Source organism: Caloenas nicobarica, chromosome 1 (assembly GCF_036013445.1).
Source record: "Caloenas nicobarica isolate bCalNic1 chromosome 1, bCalNic1.hap1, whole genome shotgun sequence".
In the NCBI taxonomy this organism is placed as follows: Eukaryota; Metazoa; Chordata; class Aves; order Columbiformes; family Columbidae; genus Caloenas; species Caloenas nicobarica.
The window spans coordinates 130,581,723-130,597,860 of NC_088245.1; the positions used below are offsets into that span (position 1 = coordinate 130,581,723).

General features: G+C 45.7%; 1 protein-coding gene across 1 annotated transcript; it reads left to right on the top strand.

Annotated features, from left to right (window-relative positions):
- The first annotated feature begins 2,874 nt into the window (after positions 1 to 2,874).
- Positions 2,875 to 15,921, top strand: CD2 (CD2 molecule). The gene is made up of 6 exons (XM_065658297.1): positions 2,875 to 2,935; positions 5,787 to 6,086; positions 8,739 to 8,981; positions 12,485 to 12,604; positions 14,949 to 14,984; positions 15,098 to 15,921. Exons 1-6 carry the CDS (start codon positions 2,875 to 2,877, stop codon positions 15,304 to 15,306), a joined length of 969 nt encoding a protein of 322 aa, XP_065514369.1. The 3' UTR covers positions 15,307 to 15,921.
- The last annotated feature ends 217 nt before the right edge of the window (positions 15,922 to 16,138 follow it).

Here is a 16,138-nt window from a genome sequence, read left to right on the forward strand (position 1 = left end):
CTCCTTGGGGGACATCACTGGTTGGTGCAGGGGTTGGTCTGCCAGTGCTCCCTGCCGTAGCTCTTTTCAGGACGTGCACCCCATGCTGCATCACCGAAGGCACATGCTGGCCTCCAGGGCTCCTCTGTGGCAGTAGCCCAAAGCTGCTGTGCTTTCCAGAGATACCTTCAGACACTCTCTCCGTAACACCTTCCCTTAGGGCTTTCTATAGTGGCAACCAGAGACATCAGTGAAAGGACTTCCAGTGCTTCCCTCCTAGTAACATCCAGAAAATCCCTTGCTTCTTCTAAAATAGGGACCAAAGCCCTCAGGACTGCAGCACAGCATTGTCTTGCTCCTCAAAAGAGGGAGGATGAAGCCACAAGGATATTGCCATTTCCCCATTTCTCATCTGGAAGGAAGGCTGAGATTAGAGACACAGACTGCTTTCTCCTTGTCCAGCTGGGTCTGATGGTGCAGGAGGTTTCCAACATTGGTTAGAAAAGGGGTTGCTTGGTGGGACGGACCATGCACATGCTAGGATCTCATGGGGAATCCTTGGTGCGGGTGCATGGTGTGTCCCTTTGCTGGCTTGGCTTTGCTTTTGTTATACAAAATCTCTAAGCAAGTTGATTTTGTGTGCATGCACCCAAGTACTCAGAAATATCAAGGCCCAGTGTAAATTCTGTGATGCACAGTGGACAGGAGACATATGCTATGGAACCCTCAGCACCTCTCTTCGAGTGCCTCTTCACTGCTCACAGCAAACTCATTTTTAAACAGACCTTTTGTATCCTTTAGGAGTGGTTTCTTGCTCCTGACAGCCTGTTGCTCTAACAGGAAAAATGATGCCACATTGGATGTACTATAACTGATCTGCTGGAGCATAGGGGCTGCCAGTCTGAGTCATTCCAGCTGTGATTTCGCAAGACGGCAGGCATCTAGGCATGACAAACTTGATTAACTGCAAGTGGTGGCCTTCATTATAAATACAGGACACCCTTTTCAGCTTTGTTCTGCTGCTGTGGAACTTTACCTCTCTTCTCTGTCACCTTCACCCACATGTATCTTTCCATTTGCGTTTTGTTTGTACCAATCCCCGTTACTGCCTGCAGCTCCACAGCAGGCAGTATCTACCAAGCAGGATGGCACCAAGCAAGCTCTGTGTCTGCAGAAGGACAGTCCCTGCCCCAGCACATTTGCAGTCTGAGCATGCCAACAAACAGACAAAGCACAGGGGTATGCTGGAAGCAGGTGGTGGCTTTGAAGGATGTTACCTTGAGAAAGAAGTGAGACAAGGTTGAGCAGAGTGTGGGTAGTGGTTTCAGCATGGTGGGGGCCTCCCTCTGCTCTGCTTTCTGGACCTTGGGGAAAAAAAAAAAAAGCAGGAGATATCAGGGTGACTGCCTTCGTCCAAAACCCTGTAGGTGCTCAAGCTGGAAGCACATGTGTCCAAGCATGCAGAACTTGCATGACCCTGCCATTGTGCCCAGGGAGAGAGGTCCCTGCAGCTCCCCAGAGCCGGCGCTACCGGCAGTCTGCTTGGCTGGGGAGATGCCTGGGCACGGCAGCCTCTGCTCTTGCCTTGTTTTAATCCACAGAGGATAGAGGTCAGGTGCAGAAATGTCATCTTGCTGCTGTTGTTTCCTCCTTCCTTTTGCATGTGCCTCCCTCTTGTGTTCTTTGTAAAGAAACAGTAACAAAAAAGAAGGATGAAAAGTGAGGTTTTCCTACGATGTACAGAGGCAGCAATACTGTGACCTTAGTGTGTTTTAGCTCAGGTAACTTTTTCTCTTTTTGTGCAAAAAGGAGTAGTTTTTACTAGCACTAGTACCAGTTAAAGATGACGAAGCCGGAGAAGGGAAGCTGTCTTACAAGACCTTCCTATAATTGCAAGGAAGAAGAATGACATGAATGAGTGAGAAAGATTTATCTAATATTGTACATCTCCTGTGCCACAGCTTTTCCTCTGTCTTCTTTCTTGGTCTCCATCTGCGATGAAAAGCTGAAAGATCTCAGCAGCTGCTATAGCAGAGGGATTGTGCTGGGGATGATGTGATTCAAAATGCTCACCACCCCATCTGTTTCATATTGGAATGAGGCATAAAGGTTTTATTAGCTTCTCATGTGTTTTTGGACCTAACTCCCATGACTCCTCCCAGCTTCCTTCCTCACCATCTTTCTCAGACCAGACAGCTTCAGGGCTGATTTCTAGCTAGACCAAGGCAGTGTTTTCAACCCCTTCCGTGTTCATCCCTCTTTCAAAGCTTGCTCAAGTGGCTTCCGTGCCGGCAGGACACCTTTGCGTGGCACCAGCCAGCCCCTCATAGATCAGACTTTGATGCAAAGTTGATCCTGATAGTTTGCAAGGGAAGCTTGTCTCCTTTCTATATGTTGCCCAACAGCCATCGGCTACCTGCTCCCTTCTGGGGATCCTGGGCTTGCTGTACCCTTGATGCTGATGAGGTTTGGGGGAGCAGAAGGATTCCCATCACACCCCCTACCTCAAAAACCGCATCTGTCCTACTAGGATGGTGGCACATGGAGGATGGATTTGGACTCTTTGTGTGAACATTGAAGAGGACAAGGGCACTGGCTGGCCCACCAGCTGGATAAACAGACCTTGGGGACATTCCTGCATTTTACTGTGCCTTTTCCTTGTCACTGCATCTTGTCCCCATCCTTACAAAACATCCCCTTGAGAGGTATTTCTTGCCCATATTTTTTGTGACTGTGCTAAAAACGGGAAGTGATGGGCTGAGAGCTGGGAGAGGGGAGGAGGGCACAAGGGCTGTACCGACACGTCCCACAACCGCCTGCTCACAGCAGAAGATCCTTTCACCTGCCAGGAGCTATCATTAGACAAGGCGACACTGGATTTTTTTCACTCTGAAAATGAACTTTTGGAGGATTTTCCTAATCAAGTACATGCTGCTTTTATTTCCCAGTGTAAAATGTGAGTTTTTCTTACTTTTGGGGGGGCTAATGTTGTTAAAATTGTATTTTAAACCATTTACAAGTTGGTGGGATGTTACTGATAAGAAACTACTTACACTTTCCCAATGAGTGAAGACCTTTGGGTTATTCCTGTTATTATTTGATTTAATTTTCAGTGAAGGGGGAGGGCAGGATCTGAGTTTCCTCTTCCAGTTATAATAATAAGCTGTAAACAGTTTTGGTTTTAAATTAATGAGCTTTAATTTGACACATGTATAATGAGAAATGTCAGCATGCAGTTTTCTTTCTGCCCTCGGGGTAGCTTGTACTACATAAGAGATCGAGTTCATGGTGCATTATCACATGTAATTTCCTTTTCTTATCAAAAATGAGCAAATCTTTTGAAAGTGCGAATTATATTCTTCCATAAATATTAACAGAAAGAGTGATATACTTCAATGTCTTTGGTGAAGCTGAAGAAGTCTAGGATATGAAAACAGCAAGCAAATACAGACATATTTTATATTTTGTGTATTATTGCTCTCATTATTTTTTAAAATATTAATCTAAAAACTTAATTAAGGTGTTAACTCATAGATTAGAGAAGGTTGTAAAAGATGGAGACAATACAATTGTGCACAGATTTTTTTTCCCCTGTTCACTCCACTATAGACTGTATATATGGCTGTTTAATGCTTTTCTTTTCCTCCAGAACAAAATTAATAGATAAATAAGGAGGTGGTGTGGGGATTTTTTGTTTGTTTTATTTGATTTTGTTTTTTTCTGTACATGATATATAAAACATCTTACCCAGCAGAAATGAAGATTATTCCCTTGAATGGAAAACTTGTGTCAAAGACTTCCTTCTATAAATTTATTATTCAAGGTTTTCCTTTTAACTCTTTCCTGTGACTGTGAGTTCTATGCTGCCAGATCAGATCTTTCTGCCCCTTGGGCAGCATTTCAGGTTGCACTACCAGAAATGTCATTTCATTAGCTAAACAGATTTTTAGCATCATATGCATGAGATTCTGAGCTTTCCATTAGAAAGACTATGGACATGGGATAAACATTCAGAAATGTGTCTAAGTGGTTTGTCCATAGAGATGCTGTTGAATTAGCCCTGAAAACATAGAATTTTTTCTTTTACTTCCGGAGAGAAAAAAAGGTAATGATAGTATCTGTTATGCAAAGAAATCCTATTACTAGCTCTAAACATCTGTGCATGACTAAGCAGAAACAAGTATCAGAATTCAAATATTTGAGTATAATCTGTAGTGTCATCTACGTGGAGGATAGCTACTTCCAAGGCTGTTTGACAGCTTGTTTTCCAAATATTTCAATAGATACATCAAATACATTGTAAAAAATGCAATAGAGATATAACGGCCTCTCCCTAGACTGGGGGTGAATTGCCAAAAGCACTTCAGTATTAATTTTATTGTTGCAGAGGCACACTATTTTAATTCTTTGATTATCTCTAATATTGTTAGTTTCATGAAATAGCAACTGGATTTCAGTTCCCCACCTGTGATATACTTATCGTCCTAGATACCAGGAATGAAGGTCTGTAATAAAAAGACACATAAACATAGTTTTTCTCTCTGTGGGGAAAAAGTGCTTAAAATATATAAAATTAGAGCAGAATCAGCTCTATCTGGTGATGTGAAGAAAAATTCCCTCCTGCCAATCAGCTTTATCTGGTAAATTGAAGAGGAATGAAATAAGAAAATGACAAATGAAATAAGCTGTCGCTCTGAGCGCACATCCAGTTATCAGTGACAGCATCCCATCTGGCATTTGTGAGCGCTTTTCTACCTCCTTGTGCACATTTTCTACCTGTCACTATGGGGTGGAGATGGTACCTTACTTGAAGTGTCCTCCTGGCAAACTTTGGGCCCAGAAGTGTTGAAGCAGCCTGGAGGGGAGAGACCATGCCCTAAGAGTACATCATCTCCATGGGTAGTAACGTGATTGATGCTTAGCAGCCTTGGCTTTCCTGAGTGTCACCCTCAGCAGTCATACGCTAAGCACTGCCCAGTGCTGGCAGCACCTTTGGGAAGCACCTACTCTCACCTGTTCTGGAGAGGGGACCTGTCATCAAAGGAGATCTGCAAAGAGAAAAGTTTTTCTTTGGCCTTTGCTTATCTCCTGATGTCTCCAGTGCCTGATCAGTTGACAGGATGTGGTTTGCTGTTTGTTTCTCCCAGCCTTACTTGCCCCACCATGATCCTGTGCTAGGAAAATCAAGTGGATATACCCCAGAAGGGCAGGGTGCCCGGGATGGGTGAGGAGGGGGCACTGCAAACTGGCAGCACCGGGTCTGCCTCCAGTTCAGTGCCTTACACTCACTGCTTAACATGAGGCACTATTATTAATATTGTTATTGCCATCGCTGTTATTGCTGTGCTGATCCTTCTGTCTAGGGCCGCTACTCGTTTGTGTACTTGCTGTCCACAGTGATGTTTGCAGTGATGGGTGCTCTGAGTACCAGACTGTGCCATGTGCAAAAGACACCAAAGTGACCTTATTTTTAGGAAGGGTAAAGTCCACAGGCAGCCATGAGTCTTGGCATCCAAAATCACTCCAAATAAGTCATGCGGAGTATAAATCCAGCTTTTGAAAGCTGGACTCTTAGCTTCCTTGCCTCTCAGAATTAAACTGGGGGCTAACATTTTTCTAATGAACGATCAAGTGACGCTTTGGAGAAGGGGAAGAAAACAGCATCAGTAACACAGAGAGGCTTGGGCAGCTCAGAGGGGGTAGCAAGTGGCAACTTTTTGGGTCACTGCTGTGGCTCCCAAGGATGGCAGTGGGGACTGGAAACACGTGGAGACACACCGACGGGCTGGTTGTCCTTCCCTTTACAGGCTCCGTCAGCAACTTGATTTACACAGCCGTGAACGAGTCAGTTTTTCTCCACATCGCTGTTGCTGCTGAGAACGTATATGATGCAACGTGGCTGAGAGACAGAAAAAAGTTGCTTCAGTTAAAAGACAGCAAAGTTAAGTACTACGTGAACAGAGACCAGTGCAGGTGTAAGATATTCCTCAATGGAACTCTGCAAATAGAGCGAGTGGTGAAAGAGGACAGTGGAAAGTACACAGTGACTGTTTATCAGAAGGATGGAAAATTGTCAGCAGAAGAAGATAAAACGTTCATAGTTCAGGGTGAGTATTTGCACTGCCCATACCATTTCCAGCACAGCTGAATAAGACTTGGTATTCCTGCTCTCTTCTACAGCCTTTCCTATTCATTGCCCCCCTTTCTGTTTTGGGGGGACTTCCGTGAGACGCACCTCTTTCCTCCCACCGCTGACAGCAGTCTGCCACTCTTCTCCCTTCTCTTGCTCCAGCTGATGCCCTCTAGTCCCCTGCTTCTCTCTGGTTCCCCTCTTTGTCAGCCACCAGGTTTCTATGTGGGCCCAAGCAAGCAGCCATGAGCATGACCATGCTGAAGCAGGGTGGGTGTGGATGGCCCCACTGCAGCACCGCAGGCAGTGCCGGGACCCCTTGAGCCCTGAGCTGGGGCAGCACCATGGGAGCGGGGCTGTGCCTCCAGCAGCACCCTGCTGCCAGAAACCCCTTGTGGGAGCGCAGCAACCTACATGAGGTACGCCTGTGGCGGATGCACTGTGCACTTCTGGCACTTCCGTTGCTATTTTATGGGCACCAAGTTATGACTTTTGGTCTCTAGCTACTGTTCGAGAAAGGTGAGCACTTTGTCTTGCACCTGCCCACCTCCTGAGGAGTGCTCAGGAGCCCAGGTGGCAGTAAATGTTTGTCTTTCGTAAAATAATAGAATCATTTTGGTTGGAAGAGACCCTCAAGATCATTGAGTCCAACTATAACCTAACTCAGGCACTAAACCATGTCCCACTAAACCACTAAACCTCATCTACGCATCTTTTAAACACCTCCAGGGATGGTGACTCCACCACTTCCCTGGGCAGCCTGTTCCAATGCCTGACATCCCTTTCAGTGAGAAATTTTTCTTGATATCCAATCTAAACCTCCCCTGGGGCAACTTGAAGCCATTTCCTCTCATCCTATCGTTTGTTACTTGGGAGAAGAGACCAACGCCCTTCATGTTACAACACGGCAATTCTCCGGACAGTGTGGTCCCACTCGATTTTTGCTCTAATATAAAAAATAGCCAGTAGTTACCTCCCCTGAGATACACCACAATAGGAGTTGAATTTTTAGGGGAAGAAGACTCCTGCACCCTATCCTTGCATAGCATAACACATAACATTACGGCTGCTGCTTCCCCTCCAGACCTCTAAGCTGTAGGGCAGCATGGGTTTTTTTCCCAGGAAGAGGATGATTTTGCTCTGTCCTTCTTCAGCCAGCATTCACACCTCTGCCAACCTCTTCGAGTTTGTGGGCACCAGCTGGCACTACAGAAATGATGTCTTGATGATGTAGCAATGACAGCTGGAATGGTTTTAGCACAGTTTCTGCACAGTGGGAGGCCCCGTGGCTAACAAACTGCTGAGCAGTGAGGGTGTCTCACTACTTTGGGAATTATTGTTGCAATCTGCCCACAGATTCAGGAAGTCATCAGGGCCTGATGCTACTTACTCATGCCTTAAGCCACTGAACTGTCATTGGCATGTCCTGGGTTCAATTTCAGGTTAAGGTTCCAACCTAGCTATGTGCTACATCATTTTACCTACTGTTCAGCAGAGAGATTGCCTTACCTCTGAAAGCAGTTTTGGAAGTAAAGTCCTTTAGTAACTGTCGGGTGCTAGAGTCATTTGTCAGCCAGATTATATTTTGTTACTAGGGTTGGACAAACAGTTGTTCCAAAAAAATTACTAGTTTATCATCACACAACTCCATCACCAGGACCTGGACTCCAGTGTTTCACACTGGGATGTTCCCCTGACCTGTAGGTTACACCTTACGGAAAAGGAGTGGGCTTAACAAAGAAAGGGTGGCTGCAGATGTCACATTGTGAACCTATAGTGCATTTGCTACAAGTGACGCTTCTTGGCTTTAAAATTTATGCTCTCTGTAACTTACGCTGCCTACAACTAGAGGTGGCCCTGCCATGTTTTTGTTTACCTGGTCTAAAGGCAGAAATTCATTTTTTTCCATCTGATGTCCCTGCCAGCTGCCCCTAGTTGAGGAAAGTCCCGCAGGCTTTTCTGGCTCTTTCAAGGGCACCAGTGATAAGAGAATCTGGAAATGAACTCTAGCTAGGTGTTTGCAGAACATAAAAGTAGACATAAATCAGTTCTCTCTGTCATAACCCCATTGAGAGCTAAGAGGTTGTCTGTTTTGTGTTTTCCACTCTGTTTTGATGGGTTTTCATGCTGTGGCTGTTGTGCTAGCTGAGTGGTTTTGGCCACAGAGAAAGCACCGTAAGTAACTGTAAGTAACTGTTTGCCCTGTCTTAGAGGGAATGTCTCCTGATGGGCATGGCTCTGATCACAGCCGACTTCATTTGCACCAAAACTTTGGGGCCAGAGCTGGAGGGTGCTGTGGCTCTGAGTTCCTCCCATCCATTGCCTCCCCGAAAACACAGTTTCCTCTCCTCACCTGCCTGGCTGGCTGGCTGTGAACTGGGCTCAGCCTGTTGGTGCAGCTCTGCTTTGCTGGGCCAAATATGTAGGCTAATATACTGCATTTTCTTTATTATTGCCACATTACTTCTGTAGTAGAGGTCTAATTTGCTCTTAATTCTTCTCCAGTCTCATTAGCTGGTGCTACTCCCTTACTGCTTATTGGGAGCTACTTCTCTGTTCTGCTTAATAATGGAGGTTTTCAAAAGGAGAAACCATCTCAGACGTGCCCATCCCTTCTCTTCTTTTTCAGAGCCTGTCGCTCAGCCAATCCTCAGTTTCGAGTGCATAAATAAAAGTGCATCTGTCAAGTGTGAAGTAAAGCAGAAGACTAAAGATGAAACATTTATAATAGAACTGACTCAAGATAAAAGCAAAAAAATCCAAAAGAATGCAACAAGGGTGGAATTGCACACACAGTATTCTGGGATGTTCAGATGTGTTGTTAAGAACCAAGTCAGTGAAAAAGTGACTGAAAAAGTAATTAAGTGCTCAGGTAAAAACATCTATTTTTGCCAGAATCTGCTAGGGTGAACCCATAAAGCCTTATGCAGTTGTATATATCTGCAGGACTGGTCCAGATGCCAGGACCCTCAATTGTTCCTGGTACCCAGTATCACCAGTCTACCACTGCCGCAGTTATAGGGAGCTGATGCTACTGTGGTAGCCAGGATACAAGTTGTGCTTTCTGCCTGGCATTCCTCAGCCTTGTGGCATCTTGATCCTCCCCACCCTGCTGCTGCCCACCCCACTGCTGCCCTTGTGGCATCCCTGCTCTAACAGCAGGGTGACCAAGCCAGGGACAGTGAGATGTGAGGTGGGTCACGCTCCTCCTTTTTTTCTGCAGCTGAAGATGTTTTCCCCCATTCTCAGTGGGCCCTAAGGGTTTGCTGGAAGAGGGAGAGAGGTTTTTCTGGAGTCAAGAACCTTGTGGGTAGCAGGCAGGTGCCCAAGGTTCTATGAGATGCTGCTTCCGCCAGGGATGAAGTCTCCTGGGGGAAACTGCAGGTTGCCTGCAAGGTCAGGCTGGCTGAAGGGTTAATGAACAAGACAGATAGTCTTGCTCATTTTCTCTCTCCCTTCCATCACTGCTGACTCTTCTTCCAAAAGTTGCCAGAGGTATCCTAACAGACTTTCTGGTGTGAGCATCCTGACAGACTCCAGTTGTGTCAGCTATCACTAGTGGTAGACCAGTGAAGTAAAGGAGAAAGTGGGGAGGTGGGTCTGAAAGTTTTTTAATCACACACAGTAGTCTGTAAAAGGCAGAATGCATTTTACCCCTCATTTTATATTGTCCTTTATTCCTTTAAAACTAATGGTACTTCACAAAGGTTAACTTCAGTCAAAGAGTCCAAAGCCAAAGAGTTGACTTTAGTAAGATAGTATAAAACTATACAAGCTATCATGACATAAATTAACAGCTTATTTTTGGAAAATATGGCTTGGAGTCTTCCCTGTGTATACAAAGCCATGACATTGATTTCAAGGGATTTACATCCTCATGGTTGGGAAAATATTTGCACATTATTTTTCTCCTCTACATGATCATACCTGTGAAAGTGGTTGTTGCCCACTACATATGGATATGGATGGGTGCTCTGACAAGGGGAAGAAAAAACTGCTTGGACTCTCCAGCTTGGCCTAGAAATAAGGAGGAAGTTTATGATGACTAGCTGAGCTTTGGGGCTGCATGGCTCAGAAGAGCATAGCTCAAATGTACCATGGATTTTCTTACTCACTTGAAGTGTCATTGTTCTAAACCACAAATGCAGCAAAAGAACTGAAGGAATTGCATTTAAATGGGCAGAGTCAGGCTGAAAACTATTAGATAGGCAAAAATGCCATTGCTGTTCCCTGTAAAAGTTTGAACATTAAGGCAAAAACAAGGGACAGACCATCATGGTATGACACTGGATGTGCTGTTCAGTTCAAAGTTCGGATTCCCAGCGCGATACTAGGGAAAAGTCCTTGAATTTGCTGGGCTTGGGTTCATCCCACTTAACTGTGAGCACTTTGCTCAAAGCACTCTCTTACTCTAGATTCCTGGTAGAGCCAGTGGAGAGTGTGGGGCTCACCAGAACTGGCTCAATATTTCCAATTTCCAGCTATTCCTGACATAGCGAATTTAGAGAAAGTCCATGGTGTGAGAAGGGAGGGAGCAAGCCTTAAGGTATAAAGGCCTTACTGAAGTGACCCAAGATCTGCTGAAGCTGATGGAAGGGCAAAGAACTGAGGGACAGGGTGGTCTTTGCTCTCCTGTGCAGCCCTTGCCTCCTGAAGGATCCTCTTGATGCCTAAAATAGCCATAAAAGGGTCATTTTCTGCTGCATGAATGCCTGACCTGGTGGGCTGCACAGTCCTGTTGGTGCTAGCACTGGGAAAGGTCTGAGGTGTAGGGGACTGGGAGCTGGCATGGACTTTGGAACCAGGCGTGAAAACATGCTGCTGGATTAGGTCCATTTAAGGTAGGGCAAACTAGTCCAAACACTTTGTCTTAATGAGGAAAGGCTGGCTGAAGCTGAGCATCCCAGGGTGGCCAGGCACACATGGGCCTGCCTGCATTGCTGGTATAGGCAGCCATTAGCCATCAGTCAGATACTCTGAGTTCACTTCTTTTCACCCTTGAGAAATGCTCTTCTTTCACAGGGTGACTTGGGTGGGAGAGTTTGGTTTTTTCTCAAATCACTAACAAAGAAAAAAAAAGGTTTGCCACACTGATCTTTAACGTACAAATACAGCATATCTCAGACATCAAAAGCCGCTAAACCCACGTAGCACTACCCTTCCTACTCAAACAAAACCCCTAAAATATTTCTGTGTGGTGGCAGGAGTCTGCCAGCTCCATAGCTGATTAAAAATCCCTCAGCTTGCAGTCAAACCTGCTTCCAGTCCTGCTGCCTTCCGTGAACGTCTGGTCTTGCATTTTGCATCTGGTCTTGAATTTTGACCTTTAGCAGGCAAGGCATGCTTCAGATGGGCTTCAGCTCAGCTAACTTTTCATATGAGTGTAACAATTTGTAAGTCTGCCTGGGCTCACCTTATAGTCAGCTGGGAAAAACAGGCACGGAAAGGGCAAAATACACCTTGGTGTAACACTGGCAGCTAAAACAGTTGAGAAGAACCATGTCAGTGAGGATACTCATCTTGTTTTTTTTCCCAGTGAGGCAGAGTAGGCTGATGGTGGCCTTTATACTGAGACATCTTGGCTTTGGTGTCATCGCTCTTTGCCCTCCATGTGCATGCCCACAAAATGTTAAGGGTGATACCAGTGGTATTATCCCTTTTGGAGCTCAGTCTCCCAGAAAGGAAGCTGCAGTTCTGCTGGGTTCAGCTCCACAGTGCCTGTGCTTGAGCATGAACACCAAATGTCAGGAGGACAGCCCAAGCAGGAGGTGGCAAAGTGGCAAAGGAATGCTAGTGTCCAGCAAGCCTTATCTGGCCAAAGTAAGGAATACTCATACAAATTTTTCTTCACCAGGGAAATAAAACAAATTTTGAAGCTGTGGGGTATTTGGTTATGTTTTTATCCTTTTCACTTTTTTAAAAAAAATTTTTTTTTATTTGTATACAGCCAAAAATTGAAGAGGAAGTACCAAAATACTATGAAGCTAGCTAGTCTCAGTGTTTCCAGCTCAGTATGAAGTACTTCAAAACTTTATTTTTGTGAGATGCAGAGCACTGCCTGGATGCTCGTTGTCCTTAAAAGGGTCCATTGCTAGCAGAAACAGGGCATTTGTGGTAATTTAAATAAGACGAGCTGGCACACATGAATGCTCTGCTTTCAATTTTCTGCAGAACTTGAATCCATCAGGGAGCAATCAAAATTCTCCACAATGAGGACCAGCTACTTTCTGCTGTGTACAGAGAAAAGGCAAATGATAGGGTCTCTCTCTCACTGGGGCTGCCTTTACAGTCAATGGAAGAAAATATGGAATTCTAGGTAGATGTTGTGCAAGTTATTTCTTTCCCTCTAACATCCTCTTTCATTCCCTTAACTAGGCCAGCTGGACCTTTATCTCATCTTAAGCATAGCAGGAGGTGCAATCTTCTTTGTCATCTTTGTGATTTTGCTTATTTGTTGTATCAGGAAGAAGAAAGCAGAAAGGCTTGGAGATTATGGTAAGTATTTAAGGGGTTTTATGTTGCTATCCAGCCACCTAAAATCTTCAAGCTCCTCGCTGACAGCACTCTGGTGAGCAGGAACATTCTTTCTGCCCTGGCATGAGAAAAAGACCATTTTTGGCATATGGTGAATCTTGGCAGATTAGCTGACATTGCCAGTCTCAGTTTCTGGTACATGCTTTGAACAAAAGAATTCTTATTCTCAAGCCCTTTTGTTTATTTGTGGGGGGAGAATTGCTCCTCTAAAGCTTGGCCAAGGCCACCAGTCATGAGCATATGTGGGGCCTAAAATAGACAATTAGATATCCTGTCAGTAGATTTTTTAAAATTAAATTTATATGGCGTAAAATTATGATCCTTGAAATCATTAGTCACATTTGGAAACATCGTAGACAATGAGAAGGGGCAAGAAGGGCTCAGCTTTTCTGTGAGTTTCTTCAGGCATCTCACAGAACTTGTCCTCTCTACAAAACAATGTCCTTGGAGGCCTGTGAACACTGGAGGTCCAACTTGGGGCAACTTAAAGAGCTGAGGTTTTCAGAGTGGGCAGAGATTTCATCTATTGTCCAAAAATTATGCTTCTCTCAGACCATAAGCAATACTCTGCCAGAGTCTTCCCTGAGAGTGGTCTTGATGGAGAAGTTGCCTGGAATTACAACCTAGGCATTGCTGTTAGTTTGGGTGGACTGAGGACACTGAGCTGCCACTCAAGAGTTTTCTGGCCCACCTGGAAGGGGAGGCTAAAGCAGGAGAGAGGTGGCCCTGGCAAGGAGGTTGCCTTGCAGACAGGGGAACACCTCAGTGTTAAAGGCTTGTTTCCAAGTTCTGCCCCCACACGCTGTGTCAGGCTTCCTGTGTGGTCTCTAATACAGCTAGTTGTTGTGTGAGTTACAAAATGGGAGTAAAAACTCCTTCGTACACCTCAACAATCTTTGTCAAGATAAAGAGGGGAATGCCTGAAGGAAACCTCAGCTGCTATCTCAAAGGTGCCAGAGGTCAGGCTGACCAGGGTGAGCATGACAGGTCCTATGGCCGAGGGGAGTGCAACCTCATGGCACCTGAGCATGGGTAACTCGCCACGGCCCTCCCACTGCTGCCGAAGTTACGACCATGAACAACAGGCAGGTGCTTTCCCTGTTCTCTGGGAGAGCTCACCAGAGTGCCACCATGGGATGTGATCTCAGAAGGCTTGCCACAGCTCGTGAGCACAATGCTGGCATGAGCATAGCCATCTGAGTGTTAAAAATTTTACATTATGGCTGGTTTTGTTTGAACGGGATACGTTATTTCCTCAACTGTGAAGTGATAGCATACCCTTAATTCTTGGGTCTGAATTCACCAAGAATTAAGAAAAAGAGATGTCTGGTAAAACGAGAACTAATATTAGAGGGTGACTAGCCTCTTTGAAACAGTGTGTGCTTAAGGCCATTTCAGTGTCCCAAGAGGTAAATCCCTCAATCCTTAAACTAAGCTGACCGACATTTCAGAAGTGATGAGTCAGTGATCAAAAGTCAGCTGGCATGAATTTACTTCTTCTACATGTGTGGAAATTCATGCTGGCAAAATGGACCTCTTGTTTCCAGGTACCTGGAAATCCCAGCAGGGATAGTGGTGGGGCAGAGTGCTTTGATCATAGAATCATAGAATCATTTCAGTTGGGAGAGACCCTCAGGATCATCAAGTCCAACCATAACCTAACTCCAGCACTAAACCATGTCCCTAAGCACCTCATCTAAATGCCTTTTAAACCCCTCCAGGGATGGTGACTCCACCACTTCCCTGGGCAGCCTGTTCCAACGCCTGACAACACTTTCTGTGAAGAAATGTTTCCTAATGTCCAATCTAAACCTCCTCTGGCACAACTTGCGGCCATTTCCTCTTGTCCTGTCACTTGCTACTTGGGAGAAGAGACCAACCCCCTCCACGCTACACCCTCCTTTCAGGCAGCTGTAGCCAGCGATCAGGTCTCCCCTCAGCCTCCTCTTGTCCAGGCTGAACAGCCCCAGCTCCCTCAGCCGCTCCTCATCAGACTGGTGCTCCAGGCCCCTCACCAGCTTCATTGCCCTCCTCTGCACTCTCTCTAGTATTGATGTTGCTTCCTGGGGTTATATCCCACTTTCCCTTTGGTGTCCCATTTTGAAAATAAGACAGAGCAGCTCAGGCTGGGAGCGTCCATCAGTCACTGCTGGGGCCTACCCAGCAAAGTCAGTTCCCCCAACATAGATAGGGCAGAGCTGTCCCAAATGCCCCCAGGTACGTTGACCTCAGCCAGGCAGCCAAAAAGCTTTTTAGGTTTGCCTGGGGTGCACAGGCAGAGGTGATTTTGTTTGTTCCATTGGAGTAGCAGGAACACCTCAGAGTGATAGTAGCCTTCCAGGTAAGAACAACATTTTGCTTTTTCTTGCTTGGGCCAAGCACTTTTCCCTGGCTGTTCAACTTCTGCTTAGACTTGAGTACGTGCCTAACTGCTGGATCCTTCTGTCGTTTCAGAAGAGGACCAAGCGATGCAGGCTCACCAGGCGGATAGTGAGATGGTGGTGCGGGAGCTCCCTCAGCCGCCATCCAACCCGACCCCGAAGCAGCTGCGTATCCAGCAGCGGCCACTGCCGCAGCCCCAGGGGCAGCAGCAAGCAGTGCCCCCACGGCCCCGGCCCCGCACTCAGCAGCGTACTCCAAACCACCCAAGAGAAAGACCTTGAACGTCTGTCCTGCGAGGGAAGGTGGTCTCTCTACTCCACCATTCACTAGGAAAACAAAGTTTCCAATTGTCAGGAACCCCTCCTGCCCTGCCTTGCATAACGCTCAGCTATGAAATGACAGCTTTTGTTGCAGAAAATTAGAGAGAGCATAAATGGAGACGAAAAGACCCAGTGGAGGAGATTCAAGGTGATGGGCATTCATCCCTGTCGCTATTTTTCTTCAAGTGTCTTCATGCTAGGGTATGGAGCACTGAGCCTTGAAACCTGTGTCTTTCTGTGGTTAATTTGTTTTTAGTGCACCTTGTTGTCTTCATGCTTTTTGGATGGATTATATCAAGAAGAAGCTGAAGTTCTAGTGAGACAGCATGGGCCTGAGGATCTTTCCTTTCTCCTGCCACATATTAGGACAGCCCTCTGACTTTGGCATCAAACGCACGACCTTCTGGATCAAAACATAGTTGTATGTAATTTTCTGGGAGAGGATCTCCAGCACTGGGGATATCAAAAGGCAGATGAGATAACCATTTGTGAGGCATCTTCGTCCTGCTGAGGGCTAGGACAACACGCTACACAGCCTATCCAAGGACTATTTCAGCTCAGTTTTCTGTGAATCCTTTTTGGCAAATAAAATGAAATTTTATTCTCAGCATAGGTCTGTTTGGCTATCCAGACAATCTTTTTTGTCATAGAAGAGGTCTGGTATCCATTAGCTCATGAAACAAGTGTTACGAGCTGCCAGGCAGTCTGATTACTAGTGGCATTGTCTGAATTGTCACAGTTTTTCATTGTAGGGCCTCCTGATGATGTTGAGGGACCATATCCCTTGATTCTG

What these genes read in the sequence shown, in the direction of transcription:
- CD2 (XM_065658297.1), top strand. Translation starts at nt 2,875, where the DNA reads ATGAACTTTTGGAGGATTTTCCTAATCAAGTACATGCTGCTTTTATTT. An exon ending in TTTATTTCCCAGTGTAAAAT is followed by an intron (nt 2,936 to 5,786) that starts GTGAGTTTTTCT and finishes TTCCCTTTACAG; the next exon opens with GCTCCGTCAGCAACTTGATT. An exon ending in TAAAACGTTCATAGTTCAGG is followed by an intron (nt 6,087 to 8,738) that starts GTGAGTATTTGC and finishes CTTCTTTTTCAG; the next exon opens with AGCCTGTCGCTCAGCCAATC.